The sequence below is a fragment of the Manis pentadactyla genome, chromosome 2, assembly GCF_030020395.1.
Source record: "Manis pentadactyla isolate mManPen7 chromosome 2, mManPen7.hap1, whole genome shotgun sequence".
NCBI classification, from domain to species: domain Eukaryota; kingdom Metazoa; phylum Chordata; class Mammalia; order Pholidota; family Manidae; genus Manis; species Manis pentadactyla.
This window is the reverse complement of record NC_080020.1, coordinates 216,578,080-216,604,047: the sequence shown is the minus strand read 5'-3', so window position 1 is coordinate 216,604,047 and position 25,968 is coordinate 216,578,080. Positions and strand designations below refer to the sequence as shown.

The 25,968-nt window shown below is 50.6% G+C and overlaps 1 protein-coding gene across 15 annotated transcripts in view; it reads right to left on the bottom strand.

Annotated features, from left to right (window-relative positions):
- Nucleotides 1-4,924: 4,924 nt before the first annotated feature.
- The window catches only part of DTNB (dystrobrevin beta), a 258,809-nt gene continuing 237,765 nt past the window's right edge, over nt 4,925-25,968 (bottom strand). For 12 of the 15 annotated variants that reach the window (XM_057497369.1, XM_057497380.1, XM_057497372.1 and 9 more), the window contains 2 exons: nt 24,019-24,053; nt 21,923-22,228 (listed from right to left, as the gene is read on the bottom strand). In XM_057497369.1, the coding sequence (XP_057353352.1) occupies nt 24,049-24,053 (5 nt within the window). In that variant the 3' untranslated portion in view covers nt 21,923-22,228; nt 24,019-24,048. Of the gene's footprint in view, nt 5,748-21,922; nt 22,229-24,018; nt 24,054-25,968 lie in introns of those variants that run through there. The other 3 variants (XM_057497379.1, XM_057497366.1, XM_057497371.1) reach the window with 1 other exon arrangement.

Here is a 25,968-nt window from a genome sequence, read left to right as displayed (position 1 = left end):
AATTTATCAAATACAGTTTTTAAAGGTTTCTTTTCTTGCCCTGTCCCATGTCCGTGGCAGGTCTGCAGAGGGGTAGAGCTCACTGAATATTCTGGGATGCTGCCTGACAGAAGAGCCACCCCCTCAAGAGCACTGGAGGGTATCCATTGACAGTAGCCATTTGTCACTCATTGGCTGGAACCAGTCAGAGTCCCATTCAACTGCAAGAATCCAGGAAGTAAACTTTACCCTAGACCTCCAGGCAGGGAGAACTAGACATAGTTAGCAAACAGCCCCAGTGATTACCACAGGGACCCTTCCGGTTCCTTCACTAACAGCACATTCCTTCTCCTGGGTCTCAGGTCCCACACTCCTGCCTCAGGTGAGAGAAGCAGTGGTGTACCTACCCTTGGCCCCAGTACCCTCAGAGACCCTACGAACTCTCCATCAGGCTGCTTCCCCCACCATTCCACCTGCCTTTGCCACACTTCCTCCCTGACTTCCAAACATGGTTCACCTACCATCCTGCTGAGTGATTTCAGCCCCGCAGTGACTCACAGATGACCCCACCTGGGTCATCTTTCCATCGCCATATCACACCCACCGGAAGAGCTACATCCTGGACCACTGTCCACAGAGATTCTTCATCTGTAACACATGGTGATACTTCCACCTACTTTCTAGGGTTGTTATATTAGTCAAGACTCTTGGTTGCAAGTGACAGAATCCCAGCCTAAACTAGTTTAAATGAACAAAGGGATTCAGTAGTTTAGAGTTTAGACAATTGGGAAGCCCAGGGTTGGGGATTCAGAATCAGGAAAAGCTAAGTCTGAGGACTCAGATGCCATTTCCAGAGCTTACTCTCTCCTGGTTCTCGTCTGTCCCCCACCATGTTGGCACTTTCCCTCCTACTTCCAACAAACTCCAGGCTGGTAGACAGCAGCGTCAGGTGCACGTTCTCCCAGCTTAGAATCCCAATAGAAAAACATAATTTTCCTTTCCTTCAGGAAGCCACCTGATGTCTCAGGACATGAGGCACCACATCCTATAACAATACACCCACCTCATCCCTGAGCCTCAAGGTCTGAGACACATCATTGTCCTGTTCCATTTTTCAATGACACCCTCACTCAAGGCCCAATGCCAGGCAGAAAAGTCCTGAGGATTACTTCAGTTGTTCTGGCTTTGGTCACAAGCCCACCCTGGACCAGGTTCTGCAGCCAGGGAGATAGTGTGCATCACATGCCCACCACATTGTGCAAGTACAGGAAGCAGCAATGGACTGACAGATCTAGCCAGCACCCCATGGAGTAGGGGCATAGTTATTTCCCAAAGCACAGGGCCCTGGGAAAACGTATTACACTCCTCACCGATGGCTGCCTGGCATCCACATGTACCTTTTTCCCTATGTATGCATTTTCAAAATGCACTTGCTATCTATCAGAGAGGGTATTGCACAACATTGCAAATGTACTAAATGCCACTGAATTGTTCATTTTAAAGTGGCTAATATAATGTAAAGTGCATTTTACCTCACTAAAAATGGTATCTTAAAAAAAACCCTTCTACTAAAATAAAGAACCCACACCATCTACAACCAAAAATGCATTTACTCTCCTTCCCAAAGGAAGACAGTCCAAGTCATGACCTGCTCTAAAATCTGAGTAATGTGCATTCTTCTCAATGAGGCCTAGATGTGGCTACTGATCATCTGTAAAGATGGCTAAATTATAAATTTATCCACCCCAAAACACCAGATCTATGTTGGTGGAGTGAAGATAGATTATCCACAAAGAAGACTAACTTTGGAGGTGAGGAGAAGGGAAAGAACGTACAGGGCTGCCAGTCTGTGTCCTACACCACATCCTGCTGACAGGGCAGCCAGGGCTCCCTTCACAATGGAGCGAGGTCCTGGTCTGGTTTCCTGGGAGGATCTCCTGGATCATTATCCTCCATAGGTGCACCTGAGGGCCTGCAGGGACGAAGTCCCCTTAGGGGAGGGCCAGCTTCCTATTGGCATGGTCAGCTTCCTGGGGATTTCTTTAGAAGCTGGGCAATCTCCAGGTCTTAAGATTGTGATGTCACTTCCTTAAAGCCTCAGCCAGGCTGTCAGTCTGCTAATTTTCTGGGAACTCCCTGGACTAGTAACTAGCTCCACCAAGCCCCAAAGTTGCTGCATGGACTACTCTGCATGCCCACCACAGAGGTTATGAGCACTAAAACAAAGAGTAGATATGAAAGTGCTTTGTAACCCATGAAATGTCATTATCCCTATTCATAGAGAAAATCATAGACACAAATTCATCCTGTATTTTTTCATGTGTGCCAGAACACAGTCCTTTTATTCAATTCTTTTTTCACCTTCTTACTGGATTTCCCACAGTGACTGCCATAAACTTCCCCCAATTTTTAGATGCTGGTTCAGCCCCTTCCCTAAGAAGACACCTCAGCCTCTACCTCTCATTCCAGCATAAGCCTCACTCTATATATTAATAGCTATGGAAATAAGTACCGATGTAAAATGTATGTGTGTGTACATACATGTCTGTATGCATATACATACATATATTCCCTTTTGTGTCCACTGAGAGCACCTAAAAGCAATGAAACCTCAATAGCAATAAGTACACCTCATGCCCAGATCTTGGTTTCTAAGTACCATTCTTTACTAAAAGGACCTGCACTTTCTTGGAAAAATGGCAGATTCCAGAGTTGGGTCAAGCAGGGAACAAGAAGAGCCCAGAACATGTCACACTTAAAAGAAAGTGCTCAAAGAATGATGGGATACAGAAGGGGCTCCCACTGGAAAAATATGGGAAAATTTGAGCACCAAAATAAATAAACCCACTGAATGAAAGAAGAATCCATGAGTCCATACTGCTGGAAATAAATAAATGAATAAATTGTGTGTTTACTGAGAAATGGGTATTTACATCATCTCAAAGTACTTCCCAACAAAATACTTACCCAATTACAAAGGGAAAAAGTAACTTGACAATAGAAAAGTCTGGCACACATCTTCTGATCAAGTGACCAAAGTCAGCATCAACAGTAATGGGCCAAAGTGAAATGGGACATGCCTAACAGGATGCAGGGAGAGCAACACGGCATCATTTCTGTGACCTTTGAGCCAAAGACGCATTGCCTGAACCTAATCTTGAGGTGACATCAGGCAACCCCTGTCTTAAGCTGTTTGGGCTGCTATAACGAAGCATGTATACTAAGTAGCTTATAAACAACAAATATTCATTTCTCAGTTCTGGGGGCTGGAAAATTTAGGATCATGACAACAGCAGCTTCCATGTTTGGTGAGGCTTCCTGATTGATACACAGCTGTCTTTTCTCTGTGTTCTTCCATGGTGGAAGGGACAGACTAGCTCTCTGGGATCTCTTTAAAATGGCACTAATCCCATTAGGTCATCTGCCTCATGACCTAATCACCTCCCAAAGGCCCCATCACCTAATACCATCTCTTTGGGGTAAAAGTTTCAACATAGGAATTCTGAGAGGACACAAACTTCAGACCATAGCAAGTCCAAAATGAGGGATATTGTACAAAATAACTGACATAATCTTCAAGAGGGTCAAGGTCATGAAAGCCAAGGAAAGTTTAAGGAACTGTTCCAGATTGAAGGGAACTAGAGAGACTTGACAAAATGTGTGATGCTACTCAGATCATTTTGCTACAAAAGATATTATTGGAACAACTTGAAAAGCTTGAATGGGGTCTGAAGATTATATGGTAGCCATGGTTCAATGTTACTTTCCTGATTTTGATGCTTGTATGGTGGTAATGAAAGAGAATGTCCTTCTTTGTAAGAAATATGTTTAAGATTTTTGGGGGTCATTGGGCATCATGTTGACACTTATTCACAAACGGTTTTGAAAAATACAAGTTCTTTTACTGTATTTGCATCTTTTCTGTAAGTTTGATATTGTTTTAAAATAAAAGTTTAAAAAATGCCCCAGGGGTTATAGCATTTTGCCTTCCCACCAGGAATATATATGAGAGGGTCTGTTACCACTAAATATGCAGTCAAACTCTTGGATTTTTGCCCATCTGATAGTAAGCAGAGATCTCTCAATATGTTTTGTTTTGCATTTATCTCATTATGAAGAAGTTGAACTTCTTTTCATATATTTAAAGGCCATGTGCATTTATAAACTGAGAACTATCAGTTTATCTTTTGACCATTCTTCTATCAGGTTGGGGTCTCTTTCTTCTTGATTTTTATGACCTCTTTAAAATTTGAGGAGGTTATCCCTTTGACTGTGATACAAGCCAACTATTATTTTTGTTATGGGTATTCTGTGTCTTGCATTATGCCAAGCAGCCCAGTGAGATGGTTTCTGCCTGTGAGTTCACAGGTGACACAGTGTAGACCAATGTTAGCTAATTGATCAAGAGCAAACAAGGAGGGATCTGGGCTAGAATTGAAGGTGTCCTTGAGGAAATGGGGTCTGAACCAGGACTGAAGGCTGGTTGGGTTTTGGTAGGTGAGGGCATTCAGGGCTCAGAGGGCAGAAAGGGTGAGAACTGGATGCCTCTGATCACGCCCCCTTGACTTCTCTCCCTCTGCCTGAGTCTCACACCCTCAGACTTGGTTCCCCTGTCTAAACTTCCTGACTCTGCTGCAGCCTTTCTGACCTAAGTCCTCTCCACTCTTCCTCACTGCTCCCCCAGAGGGAAGCAGAGGGGGCTGCTACCTGCTGAATCAGATATTATGGGGAGCATGGTAAGCAAGCTCACAGTCCACCCAGCTTTCTGTAGGGTGTCTAATTCAATGCCAGTATAAAAGATTAGAACCCTGTCATTGTGTTACTCCTTTTCAGATATAAACATTTTAGAAAGAATAGCAATTTTTTCTTTCATTCATATTCCTTTATTAGGTAACTTACCTTCTAGGTTCTAAGTTGAGTTCCATGCAACTCAATAAAGGGGGTGTCTTTTTTTAATTTAACTTTTTATTTTGAGATAATTTTAGATTCACACACTGTTGTAAGAACTACTACAGAGAAATCCCCTGTATGCTCTACCAGTTTCCCCATGATAACATCTCTCAAACTTAAGTGTAAACCACAACCAGGATATTGACACTGATGCAGTCAAGGTCAGAACATTTCCATCCCCATAGGATTCCTCAAGTTACCCTTTTATAGCCACACCCACTTCCTCCCCTGCCCTTCCCAACCCTGGGCAACTACTAATCTGTTCTCTATTTTTATAATTTTCTCGTTTCAATATTGTTATAAACATGGAGTCGTACAGTATACAAACTCTGGGATTGGCTTTTTCACTCAGTGTCATTCTCTGGAGATCCTTCCATGTTGCTGCATGTGTCAGTAGTACCTCCCTTTCCATTGCTGAGTGGTGGTCCGTGGTACAGATGTACGGCAGTTCAGCCATTCACCTGTTGAAGGACCTCTGAGGTGTTTCCAGTTTCTAGCCTCAGGTTAGAAAACTGAGGCCAGGGAGGTGAACCAACTTGCACCAGAGCACACAGGCAGAATATGGTAGAACTGGCAGTCAAACCCAGGCCTGTCTGCTAGGGTCATATGCGATTGTTGGTGGGAAACATCAGGCAGGTTCAGTGGGAAACATGGAGACTTGAGAGTCATTGATGATCTGATGTCTTGAAAGTGATGTTCGAGGAAGGTGAGTCTGAACTGGAGGGAGGCAGCTCAGAGGCCTAGAGATTCATGCTCAGTTCCAGCAAGTGGCATGGGGAAGCCATCAGTGGCCTTCCAAAGGGAACATCTTTTGCTAACTGAAAACAGAGATGAGGAGAAGGGACATATTCATCGATTTGGGTTGTTATGGTTACATACAGGTGAACTATATATCCAGGGGCCAGAGGAGAAATGGAACTGAACACAGATGAGCTGGTGGAAATGACTGGAAGAATACTGCCACAGACATGGTACTTGGTCATTCCTGAAGTCATGAATTGGGTGGGCTCTCTCAGAGGAGTGTGGAGACCAAGATGTCGTGGTGGGAAGGGATGATGGCAAAGGGGAGAGGAGGCGGCTTACAGAGGCAAGGGGAGAACCAGATGAGTGAATGAAGGCCAGGGATAGAGGCCCAGAGCACTGACTTGGCAACGGGCTCAAGGAGAAGGGAGGATATTTATTATCTATTACTGCATAAGAAATTAACCCAAATCTTCGTGGCTTCAACAACATATTTATTATGTCACAGTTTCTGTGTAACATGAATCTGTGAGTGACTTAGTGGGTTCCTCTGGCTCATGGTCGCTCACAGGCTTCAGTCAAGGTGTCTGGCTTTAGTCATATAAAGGTTTGATGACGGATCCATTTCCAAGCTTACTCACATGGTGGTTGTTGACAAGACTTAGTTCCTTGTGGATTGTTGGACTGGCGCCTTGGTTCAGTGCCAGCTGTTGGCTGGAAGCTGCCCTCAGTTCCTGACCACGTGGGCCTTTCCCCAGGGTGGCTCACAAGATGGCGGCTGCCTTCATCAGAGGAGGCAAGCAGGAGAGAGTGTCCCGGCAAGACCTTTATCACTGAATCTGAGATGCTTTCACCCTATTCTCTTCACAAACAGTAAGGCACTAGGACTCACACTCAAGGGGAGGTAGTACAGAAGGGGCTGAATACCAGGAAGCCATCTGAGAAGCTGCCTACTACAGGGAGCAACGACAAGGCGGCTGGATTTGACCTCGGGCTCCCAAGTGGCCCCTGAGAGGACAGAGTCAGGACAGTGTGAGGGGCAGAAGACAGACTGGAGGGAGACAAGTGGTGGTGCCCAAATGCCAGCGAACCCCAGCATCTCTCCCTGGGCAAACTCAGGTTCTCCACCCCTCTTGTGTAGGCAGATCCCCCACCAGGCCCCAGATCCCAGCTCAGTTACTTGCCCGGGTCTCCTTCCTGCCCCTGCCACCCCGCACCATCGCAGAGCCACACCAGAAGGGAGAGCTTGGCTCACCATCTCTGTTTCACCAACTGGCACTCGCCATCGAGGCACAGGGAACTCCTCACGGGTGGGAGGACAGGAACCAATCCCACAGCCCTTTCCACATCCCAGGGCTGGCACCCTGTCCACCGGCATCCAGCTTCCTGTTCCATCTGGAGGGAGATCCCCCTTCCCCTGCCGAGCCTGCCAGCAACCCGGGCCTGCTTCCCTGCCCCTCCTCCACCCCACAGCCCTGGGTCCATTTGTGGGAGGGACACACAGAAAGAAAAGGTGGTGCTGAGAAGGTGGGCCCCGGGGTCTTCCCACCAGAAGCTGGCGCCTCCACCTCCCACTGCGAACACTTCCAGGGGAACACAGGAAGCAGGAAATGGAACAAAGGGAAATTCCCAAGGGTTGAGGCTGGAGGTGGAGACAGACTTCAGGGGGTGCCCGGGAGAGAGCCGCAGGTACACATCTCAGCCCACATGTCAAGTGTGCAGGACATTAACTATTTTTGGAAGTCATTTTTGGGACAAAGGGCACGTGGTCATCAGAATAATGGCCCCAGAGATGTCCACGTCCTAATTCCTGGGGGGTCCAATGTAACCACAAGCATCCTTAGAAGTAAAGAGTGTGGCAGAAGAGTTGGTGCTGGAGTGACATGATGTGAGAAGGGCTCAAGCCACTGCTGCTGGTGTGGAAGATGGAGGAAGGGGCCACGAGCCAAGGAGTGTGGTCAGTTTCTGGAAGGGGGCAAAGGCAGGGAAATGGGCTCTCCCCTAGGGCTTTCAGAAAGGTCCACAGCCCTGCGGTCATCCCCTTTTCCTGTTCTTCCCCCTCTGCGCCAAGCTGGGCCTGAGAGGAGCCGGGTCCAAGGGACGGGAGCTCTGGGTTCCAACCCCGGCTCCACCCGGGATCCTGGGCCTGCTTCCCTGCAGGTTCCCAAATAAGGTTCTTACTGGGACCCTAGCTTTCTGACACATGGCCTTGGTACAGGCTCCCTGCCACCCTCTTGGAGCAACTGAGTTCAGGCCACACATGGGAGTGCCCAAGACTGAGGAAAACCCCAAGGTCACTCACTGTAAGGCCCGGACCCCAGCTCCAGGTCTGACTCTTTTTTGTACATCTTTTTCTTTCTAACCCAAAGGAGGGTCAGGGCCAGGGATGGTAGAAATGACCCCCAGAGATTGGGCAGGGGGCTTGGAGAGCAAAATCCCTTCTTAAACAAAAGAGGGGAGGGCAGACCAGAGAGGTTAAGAAAGTTTCCCAAGTCCACACAGTGAGGTGGGGAAGAGCAGCGAACTCAGGTCAGACTTGCAGCTCAGGTATTTCCCCAGGCCAGGGGGCTTCCCTCAGGGAAACGTTAGTCCCAGGATGGGATGGGGTGAAGGGCAGAGGCTTCACTTCAGGCAGATATGAATATGAGTGCCGGCCTGGCCACTCAGCCAATGTGGCGAGCTTGGGCGTAACATGAGAACATAAGCCTGCCTGAGTCATCCAGCTCTTGGAAGAATTAAGTGTGATGATGCTAAGGGCCTAGTACAGCGCTGGGCCCATAGCAAGCATCAGCTCATAGTACTTTATTAACTGTCTCCCCACTTCTCTCTATCCCTTGTCTCATAGGGGAGAGAGGAATCAAGAAAATTCCCTCAACAGGGCACGCTGTTTACATTGGCGTTTCAGACTGAGCTCTTGTTAGATCCTAATCACACATTCAAAGGCAGTAGGCCAGCCGTTGCCATGCCGATTTTAAGGATGAGGCTGCTGAGGCTCAGAGAGGTCTCTTGGCAAGTCAGTGGCTGAGCTATACCACCTTGGACTCCCAGCCCCAGCTTGTGCTCACACGGCATTTCCCAGAGGGACCAGGGCTCCTCCGAGCATGAGGATTACCCAGGCTCTCTGCTCGCTATTGCCATCCGCGTGGAGCCCTCTGCATGCAGTACCCTGCCCCCCAACCCACATAGTGTCCAAGGAGCATTGGCGAAACCCACCTGTCCCCAGACATCTTGAAATTTCTTTAAATTGGAGGCCAGGCCTTCTATTCCACAATTAATGGATTCCCAGGAGCTGAGTGTGCCCTGCAACCCTGGGGATATCAGGGCCCATGAGCAGAACAGAGAGCAGTGGAGAGAGAGAAAGAGGCTTGGGGTGGACAAGGCAGGGAGGTGAACCTGGGCCATGGGAGCCGATTTCCCGACCAAAACTGGCAACAAGAAGGGAAATAGAGGCTAGGTGTTAAGCTACACGAGAGGGAAAGGCTAAGCTTCAGTACTTCTCAGGGACCCCAGCAGTGTCTGCCTCAGTTTACCCCCAGAATAAGCTACTTCTACACCCAAAGATTCTAGAGTTTGAGACTTCACACTCAAGGAGTGGCAGGAAGGGCCTGACTTAGGTCCTGGGTGGCTGCTAGCTTGGTCGGGGCTAACTTGGTTGCCTGAGAGGCAAGTCCTCTCTTACCACCATGGTGGTCTAGGACAAAGTGGCTTCCTCAACCCCCTTGAGCCCCAATTCAGCCAGATTTTTTAGAGGCTGACAGAACCTCCCTCCCCAGGAGCCAGCCAGGAGCAGGGCCCATGGCGTTGCCCTGGCCATTTGCCATCTGACAGGGCACATCACCTTGGAGTTTCCAGAGAAACCTCGAGCTTCCTCCCCACCCACCTGGCAGAGGCATTGATCCGCATTTCTAGCTCTCACAGTCCCCCCGGTGCTGTGACCAGGACCTCACCTCCCCTGTCAGGTGATTTTGATGGCGTACCTTGGCCTTTCTAGTCTATACCACTGATTCCCACCAACTTTTGGCTATAGACAAGAGAAGCAGGACCGGGTAGTAGAAAAAGAACCTAAAGGAATATTCTCCTTTGTGTAAAATTAATATGTGATAGTCAAATGACACATAATTATAATTTTTAAACCAGATTTCTTGGGCCTTAGGGAAGAGGCTGCTGCCTTGGTCAGAAACCTAACACAGTACCTGGCGCATAGTAGGTGCTTAACAAAATAAAAATTCCTCTTCACCATACTCCCTCTTCTACCTTCCTCCGTTTGTGGGTTCTGAGAGCACCTAGACTTCCCAGATGTCAGGCTGCCATCCTGTCACCCCATTCTGACTGAACCCCTCCTCCCTGAACACACTCCTCCTGAAGAGGAGGGTGGGCAGCACCCAGGGCCTGTCCTGAGGGCCACTGAGTGACACAAGGGGAAAATCCACCTAAGCCAACAAGTCTTCAGTGTCCTCAGGGGGGATACACCTCAGACCACCTTTCAAATTAGGAATAAGAAACATGAAATGAATAATGATTACTTTAGTCCACGTGAGAGAGCAGAGCTGACACTCACCTGGTCAGGCCCATTCAGAGAGGGGGCAGCTGAAGACACCTTGGCTGTCAGACCTGGAGGTCTGGGTGTAGTGGCAGCAGCCTGGGTTCCTCCTGGGGTCTCTGGGCCCCCCACTGAGGGGGAGGGAGAGGGAGCAGCCCCTGCCTGCTTGCCCACTCAGGGAAAGGGTGATGCTGCCTCTCCACATCCATCTGCTTGCTGGAAGTTGGGTCTCAAAGAGATGCTATTGAAGCATTTCAAACCACTATTGTGTCACTTTTCTGAAACCACTTTCCTTCATCAAATCCATTCTGCTGGTGAAGCAGGGGTAATTTACACCAGAAATTAGTGGAAAGTTGTAGGAACAGTCACTTGAGTAAACAGGATAAACACTGCTGTTGACAGCTCCTCAGGGGTTTCTGCCTGAATGAAACCGCGGCCCCCGTATGTGGTCTGACTTGGACTCAGGGGTGTCTGGGATGGGATTGTATGAGACCAGAGGCCGCATCTCCATGAGCCACAAAGTCCAGGCCAAGTTGACGCAGCAAACACTCTGCGGATGGCGCATTTGCACTCCTCAACCCCCAGGGGGCGTTGGGCTGGGGCGGAGCATGCTGTCACCCTTGTGGGGCAGGGATTCGAAAATGACTTCTGATTGGCTGGGCTTAGTATCGCTTTCTTTTCGTGTTCAGTGCGGGTCTTAGGCACGGCACCCAGTTACAGTGCCTGAGCAACGAGAGAGGGAGAGAGTGTGTGTTTTGTGGGTTTTTTCTTACAATTAAAACTGAGTTTCCATTTGTCATACCTTATAAGACACCTCATAATTCTGCCCACCAGGAAAAGTCCTTGGTCAGATCTATTTATAATAAATACACCATAAGGGAGTTAAGGTTTAGGGCCTAGCACTCTCCCAGACCTTGTTTACCATGCTTCCTCAGTCCTGTTCTTTGTGTATTGCCATTATAACTGTATCTTGAATGTATTTTATGTGAACATTTGACAGGTGTTTGTTAGGCTTCACCATCTGGCAGGCATTGGGCAGAGTTTTGTGGAGTCAACGGTGAGCAAAACAGACCTGGGCCTTGACCCAGAGAGCCAGACATAAATCAGCAATCATACACACGTCAGAGTAAAACAACGCCATGTGGCTGGTACTTTGAGAGGAGCATGGAGTTTTGAGGAAGTACAGTACTGAGTGCAGTGATAGCCACTCCCCAGAGAACATGACTGAAGTTAGGGTGATCTCCTTTCAGAAGACCTGGTGGGCTTCCCTGTGAAGGTGGGGAAGCCCAGAGGAGGAGACTGGATTTGGCTTGGGGGATACCCTGGGGCAGCCAAGGTGGGTTACCCAGCCTCCTGCCTAGTTAGTGTGGAGGGAAGGACTGGAAAGTGTGTAACTTCCAGAATATTTTCTTGCTCCAGATAGAAAGCCCTCTTCTGGGATTGGGTATGATGGGGGAATTATAAACTTCATCCCTAGAGAAGGCGGCCAAAGAAGGATGGATAAAATTAATAAGCAAACAAAAACACAGCAGTCTGAAGCAAAGGCCTGGAGTCCGGAGTGCAGTGTGGAGGTCAGAGGGAAGGAGAGAAAAAGGAGGCAGGAAGGTGCTGGTCTGAGGCTGGACTAGTTGCTGGGAGAGTCTGGGCCAGGTGGCTGGCATGGTGGGACATGACCCAGAGGGTCATAAACAGCTAGGGCAAAAACTTTGTCCTCAAAAAATTTTTTTGGAGACCAACCAGAGGAATTTCCTGCCAAGTACAATTGTGTGTTTTCTCTTTGTTCATCTAAAAAGTTGCTAGTTACTGTGCTGTGGGGGCAGAGCCCGAGAACACTGAGTTCACACTGGCCTTCCCCCCATGACTCACTCTCTCAACTTTCGCTTTTTTTCCCTGAGCATTTACCACCTCCTGACCTCACACAATCATTAATATTGTCTGCCTCCTGCACCAGCATGTAAGCTTCCTGAGGGACATTCTTTGCTGTATCTCTAATATGATGTCTGGTACATACTAGGGACTCTATATAAAGATGAATGAATGAAGATTCTTTGAGGTCTGAAGAGAAGCTTCCCTCGGTCCAAATGTAGAGCCGCTATCTCTGGAGAAGGACAAATTGTGCTGAGAGGGCCCTCTAGTCTAGGGCAAAGCAGCTTCTTGGCCTTGAGAGAAGGCTGGGGCAAGACCCTGGTGTTTTAGAGGCTTCACAAATCTGCCTCACCCACCACAGGGGCACCTAGTCATTAGTCACTTGGGGAGGGGTGCGCACGTACTTGGTGGTGGGGGTGAGGTCCGCGAGGTGGCCCTCAGCTAGTGCTCCTGGGTCCGCCCCCACACCAGAGCAATTTTTCCTATGGTGTGAAGGCAGGGGTTTGGCTCAGTACTCTAGACCTCACCCTTTGACCTCTGGTGGTGGCCCTGCACATGTCTGAGCTGGAGAGATGATCTGTACCCTAAGCCCGAGCAGCCTTTGCCAGCCCTGGGGAAACTCCCATGGGGTGCCTCTGAGCCACATGGCACTGGGCATGGGGCTCAGGCTCTGGAGGCCCCAGGTTCCTACATCCCCATCATTAAAGCCTCTCACCTGTGAGACAAGGAAGGCCTGGCCAGCATGGTTCAGGAGCCTACCCCTAAGGCTGAGGGCCTGAAAGGGTGCCTCTGAAGTGTCAAGAGGGTGGTGTGCTCAGTGTCAAGAGGAAGGAATGTAACAGCTATTGATCATTTGCTGTGTGCCAAGCACTGTTTCAGGTCTCTCATATGTTTTAATATAATCCTTCTATCAAGTATGCTGGAATTACTGTCATTTTATAGGTGCAGAGAATACGGCAGGGCCTGAGGTCACACTCTACAAAGGGGCATCAAGATTCAAATGCAGGCATGTGCCCCTCAGAGCCCATTCTCATTCCACTGTACCCACAGCTGCTCCAGCAGACAGGGTCGGCAGCAGAGAGCCTAAGGAATGCCTCCCTGGGGACTAGGCCCCAGCCAGGCCTCTGAGAGAGGATGGAACCATTTCAGAGAAAAGAGAGCAGGGCCCTTGCTAGAGAAGCCCCTTGGGAACAAAGACAGGGAGGAAGGAGGAGCCTTAGTGAGGGACATGCAGGCCCAGAGAGGGAGAGGAGGGAGATTCAGGACAAACCAAGGCACAAGCTGGCAGGTCTAGGCCAGGTCTGAGAAGGTAGCCAGGGCACCCTAGCGCAGCCTGAGGAGCTCCACTGGGACTGAATGATTTGGGACCACACTGGAGCAGAGGGCAGGAGTCACACATGAGCAGGTGAGCTGGAGGGTGGTGAACAGACAGGGCAAAGGAGAAGGCAGGCAGGACACTGGAACTGAGAGTCACAGCAAGGGTCGGGGAGCCCACAGCCAGCCAGCGTGAGGTCTGGGCCTACAGCTGCCTGTCTTCCAGGCAGCAGTCAGCAGGACCTGGGTTTAAGCATTGGCTCCTTTCTAACTTTGGATGTGATTCTTACCACTGTCTTTATCCTCTCCAAGTCTTTTCTAGAAATGGATATCTCTGCATCATCTTAAACTCCACATGCATTAACTGCACTACAAAGCAGTCCTTTACCCACATTACTTAAGAACAGTCTACCTAGGAATTAGGTTCTAATCCATTTCATTTCCAGGCCAGTGTCCTCTCCTGGTCACCATAACCAGAATTGGTGCCCATTATGTGCCCAGCCACTCTCTTTTAGCTAGTTTGCCAATGTTTTAAGTTGGCGGGTGTGTCTGGGAAGGTTTATGCCATTTCTGGGTGTTCCCAAGGCAGATCATCCTCAGCGGTCATGGCCAGAGTGCAGAATGCTCCAAGTGGGCCAGAATGCTTGGACTGGCTGCACCTACCCAGGAAGCACCTGCGGGCAGGAGCTGGCTCTCACAGAATCCTGAGGACATGCCCAGGCTTCCAGGGAGGAGAGAAACATCAGGCTGCCGTGCCCTGGCCTTGCACGGGGGGTGAGGTGGAGTGGAGGTCATTCAGGAAGGCAGGTGATGGGAAGCGGTTTTTCTCTTTTTTAAAAAGAGCAATATCATTTGTAAAGTTTATTCAGAAACATCTTAGTATTTCATGAGTGTTGACTGATGGACATAAATTTAATTATCTACATACCCGTCTATATTCATTAAATATTTGCATTTTAGGTATTTGCCCATAAGCATTCATTTTAGTCACCAGGAATGTTGGAGAACATGGTATTGCATTTTGTGAGGAGATCTGAAGAAGTATGTCACCATGCCTCACCTCAGGGACCTTATAGTCCACTCAGGAAGACAAGAGCACATGTTAAAAAAGCTCCAAGGTGCAAGGTCATATGTGTTGAATGAATGGAGACAAGAGGCGTAAATGTTTCAGGGAAGCAAAGCATCTGACTAGGTGGATGCTGACTTCATGATTGTGACCATGTTGCAGAGGCTCTCATACTTCCCTCAGGTGGATGGGGGCTGTCTAATCCTGCCGTGCAGTCAAGGTGAAGGCTGAGGAGCTCCAGACATTAACACTGTGCCACGTGAGTGAGGTGTCCAAAATGCAGCCAGCTTATTAGCCAGAGGCTGACCCCCTGACTCCTCCTTTCCTGCAGGAGTGAGAGAGTATGTGGAAAGAACAGTGCAGCGCCAGGCACAGAAATCTTGCTTAGTCAATGTCTGTCAGCCATAGAAGCAGACCATGGTGGTTAGGAGATGTCTCCAGAGACAGCTTGCCTGGAGTCACTCACATTCTGCCGCTTGCTATTCCCGTGTCCCTAGGCAAAATAGTTGTGTTGTTCCAGTTGCCTCATCTGTGGCCAAGGGATGATGGTGCTTGGAGAACCTTTTAGACAAAGTGGTGGGGACTAAGTCAGTGTGCTTGGATTGGTGCTGGCACACGTGCACGCCACATATATGTTGGCTCACGCTACCGTTTCTACCTTCTGTTCTTGCTGGATTTGGTCTTACAGAGTCTATATTTGGGGAAAACAAACTCATTTGAATGTGGCAGGTTTGTGTTGGGTTTTCATTGACTGGGGGTCACAGGAAAAGTGTATGCCCAGGAGCGAAGGTGGCAGTAGGAATTAGAGACAGGATCTAGGTTAAGATTTTTAAAAAATATCGGCAAATCTGGGTGATTATTTTTTAAGTGGCAAACTAGACTCTAGTTAAATCCATTGACTCAACACTCCACTTTCCTCCCTGAGCCATCTCCCTGCTACTTGGAATATTGTTCTTCTTCCTTGAAATTCTGCTGAATTCCTGCTGACACAGTGGGAAGCAGAGTTGTGTCACAGTCAAGCAGATGGGCTTGTCACGTCCTGATGGCATGAGGTACCTGACCTCTAGGAGCCTCCTTCCTGAGATAATACCTACTGCATAGCTTTGCGGAGGGGATGACACTAACGGAGATCACACATGTGAACACCCCAGCACACAGTAGGCCCTTAACATATGCTCATTACCTTGTCTTTGGAGCAAAGCCCTCACTGAAGAAGCCCACCTGCTCCTCATCACCCAGGGACATCAGTAAGCATCTTACAGAACAGCTATAATTGATTATGTGTGTGATAATCTTGCTGTTCTTCCTGTTCTAGTCGTCTCCTTCATTCACTCCCCCTAGAGGTCTCCAAGCAGCTCTGGTAGCTGGTTTCTCAAGGTAAAGCTGCATTTCCTTCGTTTGTACCTCTTCACAAGGCCTGGCCAGTGATCTCCAGACACTGGTGCTGGGGGTTGACTGTGGCTTGTGATCCTCCAGGGCCCTGCTGGAGGGGAGCTCCTGTCGGGTGTGCTGAGTCAAAAGGCCTTGTTGAGGATACTTCTGTGTGTACAACACAGCTAGAGAGCAACCTTGTTCAGGGAGCTCTCTCCCTTGAACGACTATGCAGGAAAAGACCAGCCAGAAGCTAGGTGAGGTGGGCTATGGGCAGGTCAGGGTAGGGGCCTTGATAAACAGAAATGTTAAACAAGGCCTCTCCGAGTTCCACCCTAGCTTTAAAACTCAGTTTGCAAAGTTTGGCTCCAGAGGCCTTCCAATGACCCCAGTCTAACTCCCCTCCACTCTCAAGCAGTGGCTGAGGGCAAGAAGATAAGTGACTTCTGGAACCAGAGCAAGCCCCAGGGAAATTCCATCAACTCCCCCTTGACAGTGCAGCTGAGCACCATAAACTGGGCAAGGGCCAGGGTGCGGCCAGGAGATAAGGCCTGGCCTGGGGCAGGGGCCAGCTTGGGGTTAGGGATCCCAGGAGGCACACACGGGGCTCCCCTGCCCCCAGCTGAACCAATGGAGATGTAATGAGGGTGAAATCTGGGGCCCAAGTGAGCTGCGGCAGCAACAGGATAAAGGAATGAGATAGTCTAAGCCTGGGGCTCAGGAGTGCGATCACCAGGTCCTGTCTCCCATCCCCTCACCTGAATTCTGCCCCTCTTCCAGCCCTTTCCTCTGTGTGTCAGCCTACACTCCCCTCGCTTCAGTCTGCTGTTCTCCAAACTCATCGCTCCTCTGAGAAGGCTCCCAGGGGAGGCTGTGTAAAGGATGCACCCAGGATGGTTCTTAGACAATGAGAAAAATAAGACACAGACAAGCAGTCCAGGCAAGAGGGCGCCCACAGAGCACCGGGCCTGGAGGCTCCCTTCCTCACACTCGCGGTCGTCCAGCCCATCCCGGAGCGCTGGTCTGGAAGGAAGCTCGGGCAGCCCGAGTCCTTGGCCCACAGCTGTGCCTGGTTTCTGAGAGTGGAGCTGCTCCCGAGCACCCTGCCTCCCCAGGTCTCGACTTCCCTGTCTGCATGGCTTCCTTCTCAGCAGCCTCAGGGGCCTATTCTTCCAAAGACCAATCCCATCAGGGGAGCCCCAAAGAGAGAATACCTGGGAGGCCCAGGAGCCACGGCAGGCAGGGTCACACAGGCACTGTTCCTCGGATTGTTTATGAGCTGGTGAACAGGATATACCAATCACCACCACCGGTGGCCCATGAGGATTTGTGGAGGGAGAGTGGGGCCTGCTTTCTGGGGGAGTGTGGAGATGGGGGTCTTGACTGCCAGGCCTGGGATTTGAGAAGCGTGGATGCAGAGGACTTCTAGAGGCTTGGGATCCATGACCCAGCCTGAATTCCTCCTGTTAGGGTTGGATGCTTGGCATGCAAGAACGACTTCTCTGGTTGGGTGGGAAGAAGACTAAATGAGAAAGGTCTTGGGACTAGGATGGCATGACCCTCAAGCTGGGATCATAATGAAAAGCCCACTGTGTACAGGCGAGCTTGAAGCCTGCTGGTGTAGACGCATCCCCAGCCCCAAGAGTCAGTGGCTGAGTCCAAGGCTATGCCCTCCTCAGGGAAAGCTAAACACCTGTGGCCTCAGACTCAAGCTAGAAGGCCCTTGTATGTGTGTGTGTGTGCGCATGTGCATGCACACGCACCTGCACATGTACACATGCAGAGGACTCACTGTGCCCCTCACCCAGATTCGGTGAGGGCGTCTGCCCACCATCCTCCCACAGGCCAAAGGCCTCAGAACACCAGTGGGAGGTGTGGCAATGGCTGTAGGCAAACATCTGACAAGTTCTTCTGTGACATGCGGGAGGACTCCTGTGGGGGCCGATGGGGATTCAGGCTCTAATTGATTATGAAATACAATGAACTCTTACTAGTAGACAGAGTCTGGGCCCCAGAGCTGTAAAATTTCTCTGTATTAGTCACGGCCCTTAAACTCATAGGGACACACTCTCCCATCTCCTCTCCCAGTCACTGCCCCAAACCCAACACTCTCAGGAACTAGAACTCCAAGCAGTGACCATTTCCCATTGTGTTTTCACCCACTGTTCCCAGCCTGGTGGGCTTCAGAGGGCCATGCTGGGCTTCCAAGCCCACCCCCTCGGGTGAGCTCAGACCAGGCTCCACCCTTCACACCTACAGCCCTGCATTCAGTGAGGCCTGGAGGCTGAAGAGGGACCTGGTGCACAGAAGTCAGGGCTCCTCAGGTATCCTCTGAATGAACCCCCCACCCTAGCCACTTATCCCTTCTTAATCTCTACCTTGAGCAGTGCCAGGCTCTATTTACTTCAGAAATATCAGGATAACTACCTAGCGTCTGCCTCTTCAAAGGGCCCTCCTCCCCAGCAAGTCCCTGTCCTCCCTATGGTCTCCCTCGGGGATTCTACAGTTTCGAAATGAAAGCACCTGCCACCATACAAACCTTCACAAACTGGGACACTTTTGTAAAAAAATAGTTTTCTGGAATTGGTTTGATGTTCACTTCTTTCACTGCTTCCGAGAACTGGTTTGATGTCCACTTCTTTCATGCCATGGCCCTACCCCAACTGTCCTCTCTTGTGGTAGAAGGCAGAAGTCAGATAACGCCCACATGTCCCGCCAGTTTGCAGACACACCCAGGCAGGAGAGACATGTAGGCCCACCACTACAGCCCGGGTTTTTCAGATAGGGTTAAGTGTGTAGAAAAAGCATCAGAATCCTCGGGATCTGCTATGTGTAACTGGGGTAGGCCTGCAACACTTATCTTAGGTCCTCTAGTAATAATTTTCTCTTAGAATAACACCCATGGGAGTTGGTGTTTCAGATAGGCTGAAAGCAAGCAGCCCAGCTGGGGCCTGAACCCTGCTTAGTGTGGAATACAGTATTTGCATTGTGGGGAAAGCATCTGGGTGTAAAAGCTCTAATGGTAAGAGCTAGATGCCTCTGACAGCCCCCGAGCCAGGCAGGCCCTTAGCACACTCCACCCCCACCCCTAGACTCTAGACTGGGCATGACTCACTCAGCCACGAGGCATCCAGGATGTTGGGCTTCTGTAAATTCAAGGTTTCTCTTGTGATGTTGCCCCCTTCTTCATGTCTAGGGGAAGGTCTTGTTGTTGGGAACCAAGAACCACAGCGTAAGACCACAGTCCTAGCACACGTTCCGCAGGGCCCCTCACAGAAATGTGACTGTAGGAGCCCCCTTCTTTTTCTTCTGGAAGAGATAGCAGACTCTGGCCTTTTGCCACCTGATGGGTGATGGCTCTTTGCACTGATGTGGACGCTTTTCTCCTCCTAAAATTGCACAGTGATCCTCACAGTGTGGTCTTTGGACCTAAAGTACCACCACCGCCTGCTCCACCCACAGCTACCAAATCAGAAATTCTGGGGGTTAGATCCAGCTATCCATACATTACAAAGTCCTCTAGGGGATCCTTATTTAAAGCCTCCAGGGGATTCTGATTTGAAGTCTGAGAGCCACAGGTATTATATCACACCTAAGAGCCCCAGGCAGGGAGCCTCACTTCATGTTATGATCCACACACACAGAACTGTCTGGGTGCATGTGGTTCGCAGCTATGGAGGGTATCTTCCTGAGGAAGATGGGCTACCTACCTTCCATTCCTCAGTCTGTAACAGCCATCTGACCCCTGATGGAGGATAGGCCAGGGAAGGCTAGATTTGGAATCCACAGAATGGCTCTTCAGGGGCCCTCTTCTTCCAGAGGGTGCAGCAGGAATTCAGATGGCTCTAGGCATTGCCATAGCAACTGTACCTTTCTGAAGCTGTCAGACTACAGGAGCAGGGAGTAAGCAGTGCAGAAGAGGGGGAGTCTGCCGGTGGATGAAGCACAGCCAGCAGAATGCGGGGGCTGTGGAAACAAATGGAAGCTCAGCATGGCTGGGATTTATGGACCTGAGCTTGGTGGGGCTGTGGCTTCCTCAAGACCCAGGATGCATTTAGGACCTCTCCAGGGTTCTTCGTAGATACAAAACAGCACTAGCCCAGGGGGCCCATGATGCTGACAATATATATAAATTCTCTCAAAAGATCACCTACTTTGGTTAAACTGGGCTCCTAAATGGTTACAGAGCAATTAAGAAGGAAGTGCCCATGACAGGATAACCACCTATGTTCCAGTGTTAAGGAAAGGGACACACTTCAAGCTTCTGAGATGGGTCTGCATTCTCAAGCAGATGCCAAGAAGTCAGGGTACCTCAGGGATCTGAGATAATGGTGGATATTCCAGCTTTAAACGAAGCCAACTGTCACTAATTTATATAGAAATGGAACACATGCCCCATCATGCTGGCTTCTGAGTTCATCCCTGTGGCTCTCTCCAGCCCCCCTTACCATCTTGAGGTGCTGTTAGAAGCTGGGAGTTCAGAGCCTCTCCTGTGGCAGATGTTGAGGCCACTCCTTCACCAAGGCAAGCAGACAGCAAGAGAACTTGCTGAGCAGTTAGGAGCCTGACAAGCCACACTGTGCCCAGGAGACACTGCCAAAGCACCCCAGCTGGCCTGAGCACTTGGCTAGTTGGGAGCCATTGGTACTTCTAATTTGACTGTTCTTTTTGCTCTTTCTGCTCTGGAAGATGAAGCAGTTTCTGTGAGGACCAGGAAAGTGGGGGTCTTCTTCAGGGGTGGTACAAAGTGTGAGAAGTCAGGATTATGGGGGAAAGCACTGTCACACAACAGGGTCATCTGAGAACTTGCAGCAACCCCCAAACCTAATCTTGCCATTGGTTGGCACTGAGTGTCCTCCCTAGAACTTTCTGCATGGTTACTCTCACCTTGCCCCTTCTGGTCCTCCAGGCAGGCCCAGATCCCTGTCTGCTGTGTAGAGCACCAGTTACCAATGTTTTTCTCCTACCGGAGCCCCTGCTGGCTCTCCAGGGCCCCAGCCCACTGCTGGTCACAGTGTGAGCCTCGGCAGAGCTGCTCTGGGAGGCAAACCCCCCCACCAGGCCTGGCGGCCACTCCTGAGGTCCCAAGGGGCAGTGTTCTTCTTACGTGGGAGGAAACCAGCTCCTGTTTCCTCCTTGCTCCCACACTGCTGGAGCAACCCTGATGCACCTGCCCCTCATGCCCAGTACTCCTGACCCTGAGCAAGGGGGCCTCGCAGGGTATGGCGCTCCCTCGCACAAGCCTTCACTTCTTTAGGAAGGAGGAAATGGGAGGCGTCCAGGAAGCAGAGACACATGGAGAAGGAAGGATGAGAGAGTAGGCCCTTTCTCTTTTCCCCTGCCTGCTTCCTCACGAGGTCTCCGTGAGACTCTCCCTGTGTGGCTGCGGGCTGGCCCCCAAGCTCTGCACAGACTTCCCTGGGCAGCGGGCAGGGGTCTGCAGAGGCGTGAGTTGAGGGGGATGTGAGAACCAGCTGTGGGGCCTCACTTCATTCCAGTCACTGCCCTTTATAAATATTTATTGCAGTTCTTCTACTAAAAATAACATCCTGGAGCCCAGAGAGGAGAAAAAAAATAAATGAAAATCACCAGGAATTGGGATTGATTATCACGCGTGCCAGAGCAGAATGGAAGGAACCCCGAGTCGGTGGCGGCTGCGTGAGCGCCGCACCCCGGGGTCGAGGCTCCCCCTGGCGGTCACGGCTCAGTGCTCCCTGCCGGACGGCCCGGGTTACTGCACAGAATCCGCTGAGGAGGAGGAGCCGCCCCGGACTTGCAGTGCAGAGCTCTGTGCTCTCCCTTCCCGCCTGGGCTGCAGAGCCGCGGCGGCACGGGGCGGAAGCCCAAGCAGTGTGAAAGAAAGGAAGGAGGCTATTTTTAGCACTGTGGCCTGGGTGTGAATGTAGAACTGAACCGGGCCTGAAGCTGGCTTTTGCACGATACGGGGAAGAAAACCTGTTGGCTTTTAAAGGTCAAAAGTCGGGAGGAAAGTGTGCTCCCCCCTTACCCGCCCCCCGGGGAGCACCCCACGTGCTGGCAAGATGCCAGCAAGAACCCCATCAGGTCACACACACAGGAGATTCGTGCTGTTTTCTTTTCTCTTTTCAACCACCAGGTAAATTCCTGTTGCAGAGATGAGACCATGCCCAGAGGGGAGTGAGGAAGATGCTAGTTCATGCAGGGCTGTGCAAGGGGGAGGCCCACCAGCAGCAGCACTGGGCGGTCCCTCCCACTTCCCACCCGCTGGGGTGAAGCATCTCCCCTCTCCCTGGCAGGTGGTGACATCTGGCAGCCTGCAGGCCTGGTCCAGGTGTGCAGCAGAAAGATGGACAGGAATGTGCCTCTGGGGGAGGACCTCGCCTTCCTTGTGTCGATGCCAGCTTGCCGCATGTCCCCGGTGCCTGGGCAGGGCAGACACAGTCTCAGGGCACTGCCCAGGGTCTCCCGCTGCATGCTAACCTCTGCTGGGGACCAGGCAGCTGCGGGGGTGCTGTCCTTTCATCCGGAGATGGAACAAGCTCACAAGACTCACATCTTACAGCGTCTGAGGGAAAGGGGTGCTCCCCCACTTCTGGGGGTGTCCTAGCATCTTTGGAGTTGGTGCTCAGGGCACAGGGAAAGAACATTTCCAGGAAAAGAAAGAGCTGGGTTCGTGGTGCAAGGTTGCAATACAGTGGTTTCTTGGGAAGAAGGATTGTGACTGGGGAGGAGCACAAAGAGGTTGGCTGTGCCTGTAAATACTGAGTAGAGAAGGCCTTTGCCTCATGCTGGCTTTTTATGCTTTTCATTTGACTCTAGTATTGGTGAGTTACTCATAACTCCTGATGGGGGTCATCCGGCAGCACTGGGACCAGCAGACCCAGCTCTGATTTGAGTTCTGACACCAAAGCTCTTGGGTGGTGGATCTTAGTCTCCCCTCTGCACAGAGGACTTGGCCACGTGGTTCTGGCCTGCCCTTCCTCATTGCCCAGCTCCTCTGTGCCCCGGGGAGTGGGGCTCTGGCAGGCTCCCGAAGGGCAAGTCAGCTCCTGACTCCCTTGTTGGCTGTGGCAGCCTAGACTTGCTTTCAGGGAAGGCCTCACCTGATAATGCAGTGAGTTTAGGCAAAAGCCTGGCCAAGCCCTCGAGGCTCTGTAATTTCTCGGGCAGTGAGAGAATTTCTGCAGCTTGGGTGCTACCCATCCATAGTGTGCATGATCCCCAAGTCCGGACAGGCTCAGAGAGGGCAGTCTTGGGGAGTGAGCAGAACTGAGCCCCTCCAGGGCCTGGTGCAGTTGTGGAGGGGTCAAGGTCCCAGAACCTGCCCCACCATGAGACTGCAGGAAGGATCTGGGAAAGCTCCTTTTCTGGATCGTAGGGCTGCACAGCTTTTCTGCCTGGAAGGTCTGTACCTGAGGAAGATGGACTAACTTTTAAATATAAGAAGTGGAGAAGGGAGGGGAGAAAAATTGAAAAATAGAGAGAAATCTTATGGATGCCTCAAAGGCATCTATCCTTGAAAAAACTCTTCTCCTGAACAGATTGTTGTCCAGTTGTTTTCGTCCCTTCCTTTTGGTGAGCATGCCCAGAAGCGCAATATCGTGGAACTGGGTGGTATAGGCGTCAAGATCCTGAGATGGAAAAATGTGAAAGGCTAATTCCTGGAGGCAATGGACATTTGCCTCTGGGGAAATCTGGACTTTCATTAATTTTATTTAAGAAGTGAGAAGATAGAGCATGGTCAGGCACCCTGCAAAAGGCATGGTGGGCTTTATGGAGAAGTGTGTATCTGCGGTCAGATACTGTGGCAGGTTACAGCTCTGGGTGGTGGAACCCCAGGGATGCACCAGCTGTGGTTTGGACCCCCAGAGAGGAATGACAGTGGTTGAGGGAAATTGGGGGCAAGGAGAGGCAGCCCCGGGAAGTGGGTGGCTCTTAGTGGACCTCTGACGCCTGCTTCCAGAGCCTTGCCAGCCAGATGCATCTGCCAGTGGCATGCAGACTTGGGACACTGAGGCACGCCTGAGGCCCAGGCCCAGTGCAGTGCAAGGCAGGTCAGCACCCAGACACCAGGCCAAGGGGGTATGCTGATGGGGCTGGGGCAAAGAGAAGGGTCCCACTGGGCTCTGTTCGGATGGCTCTGGCTTGGCAAGTGTGACCAAGGAAAGGGCTGTGGACGGAGGAGAGTGGGAGCAGAGAATGCTGTACTCACCTGCACGGCCTCTCTGTCCTGGCTTCTCTGCTAACCTGTGCGGCAGGGATACAAACAACACACCGAGATCACACCCAGGGTTCCTCACCACCCTGGATCTCCCCTCTCAGGGATTCCCTGGCCCAGCACACTCATGGGCTCCTGGAATTGCCTCTCCCCTTTGCTCTCCATATGTCTGCTTTTCCTGAAACAGTGCGGAGAGTCACACTACCTACAACAGGCAGCTGCAACTGACATCAAACAGCCAGGGAGACAGTGCTGCTCAGGAGAAGGAAAATAGTAACTGAAATGGAAACGAAGCCACCTTAAATCTAGGAAGCAGTTATGTCAGCCCATTTGGTTCTGGAAGTAAGCAAGGTGAAAGTGAGTTAAACTTTGATAAGGGCAGTATTTCCTTCCTGCAAGCATAGCTGTGTGGGAATGATAAGTTGTACTCTTGCTCACCTTGGAATCTCGAACACTGCCTGTCTGGACCCTTGAAAGCTTGTGTCTGCTCACAGAGGGCCATGGCAGTCAGCCTACCAGACATGCAGAAGCACTACGTATGCAAACTGGATCTACAGCTCCCACCACCATGGATGGCGGTTTAGGGAGAGGTGCTTCTGAAGGACACAGGAGCATAACATGAGGCTCTGGTGTAGGTGAGATGAATTTAGGGCTATGGAGTGATCTGGGGTGAGTTCCACTAGTCTATGTTTTATCTATGCAGTCTTGGTTACAATACTCATTAGTGAGTCCAAGTACGAGGTGAGGGGTGAGGAGATGCAAAGTAGGAAGGGTACCCCAATGGGGCAGAAGCATTCCCCAGCATTACCCAGAGAGCCAGGTAGGGCAGGGAGAGGCCTGGGGCAGGGCTGAATGTGGCTGGGAAGTCCTAACAGGGTGTTGACCAAGTTGTGTTGATACTATGCCAGCATGACTTCAACCCCAAAGACACAAATCTCTTTTTAATGCTGATTGTTACTGCTTTCTAATGCCTATGTGACACTAGTTACTGTGACATCAGTTTATAGTAGGGTACCATGCTCAAATCATGGCAGAGAATCAGAAGGTCCATCCATAAAAACACTTGGTTTTGTAACTACACCCACATAACAATTACATTTCAGCTACAGGGACATATCCTAGAACCTCTACCAGACCAAACAGTTTTTAAAAACCTGACCCACCTCTCACCCTAACTCTGAAAGCTCTTCCCATTGGGGACAGCACCTAAGCCACAGGAATAGAAATTCAGGCATTCTCTCAAAAAGATTCCACAGAGACACACAGAAACTCTAGTATATGCACTGAGAGAGAGAGAGGTAGATACTAAGAGCAAGAGGGACAGAAAGAAGAGATACTGACAGAGCGGCACAGGTGCAAAGACAGAGGAAGCCGTGCCCAGGCACATGTGAGATGCAGCCGGCACCCAGACCAGAACCAGAACGAAGGGCTGGAGTCCACAGTCAGGGCAAGGCCCAGTGGTCAGGGCAGAGTCCTCTGTGTGCTTCCGGGGAGAGGAAGGGGACTGAGGGGAGGCATGGGAAAAGCTACTGGGGAGGGAAGGGGGTATGTGAGGAGAGGCGAAAGCAGCAGCTGTTAGTCTCAGCGGCGGGGCACTTACACCCCTCCTTCTTCAGCCAAGAACATTCCACACGAATGCTGGGATCTGGCTGGACTGTGTGTCTGCACGTGCATGCGTGTGCATGTGTTGGGAGCATGTGTTTGGAGCATGTGTTTACTTAAGTGTGAATGTATCTCTGTGTATCTCCTCCTCTCTTCACCTCCTGCACTACCTCCCTCCTGCCATCTTCCTCATCCTCTATCGGCATGGGGAAGTCAGTCTTTTCTAAATTCTTGGTATTTCTAGATATTTCAAATAGCTGCCTTCTACTTCTGACCTTTTGACAGCCATGCCAAGTATGTCACTGTCAACAACTCATCATAGCTATGGCCCACTTTCTCCCA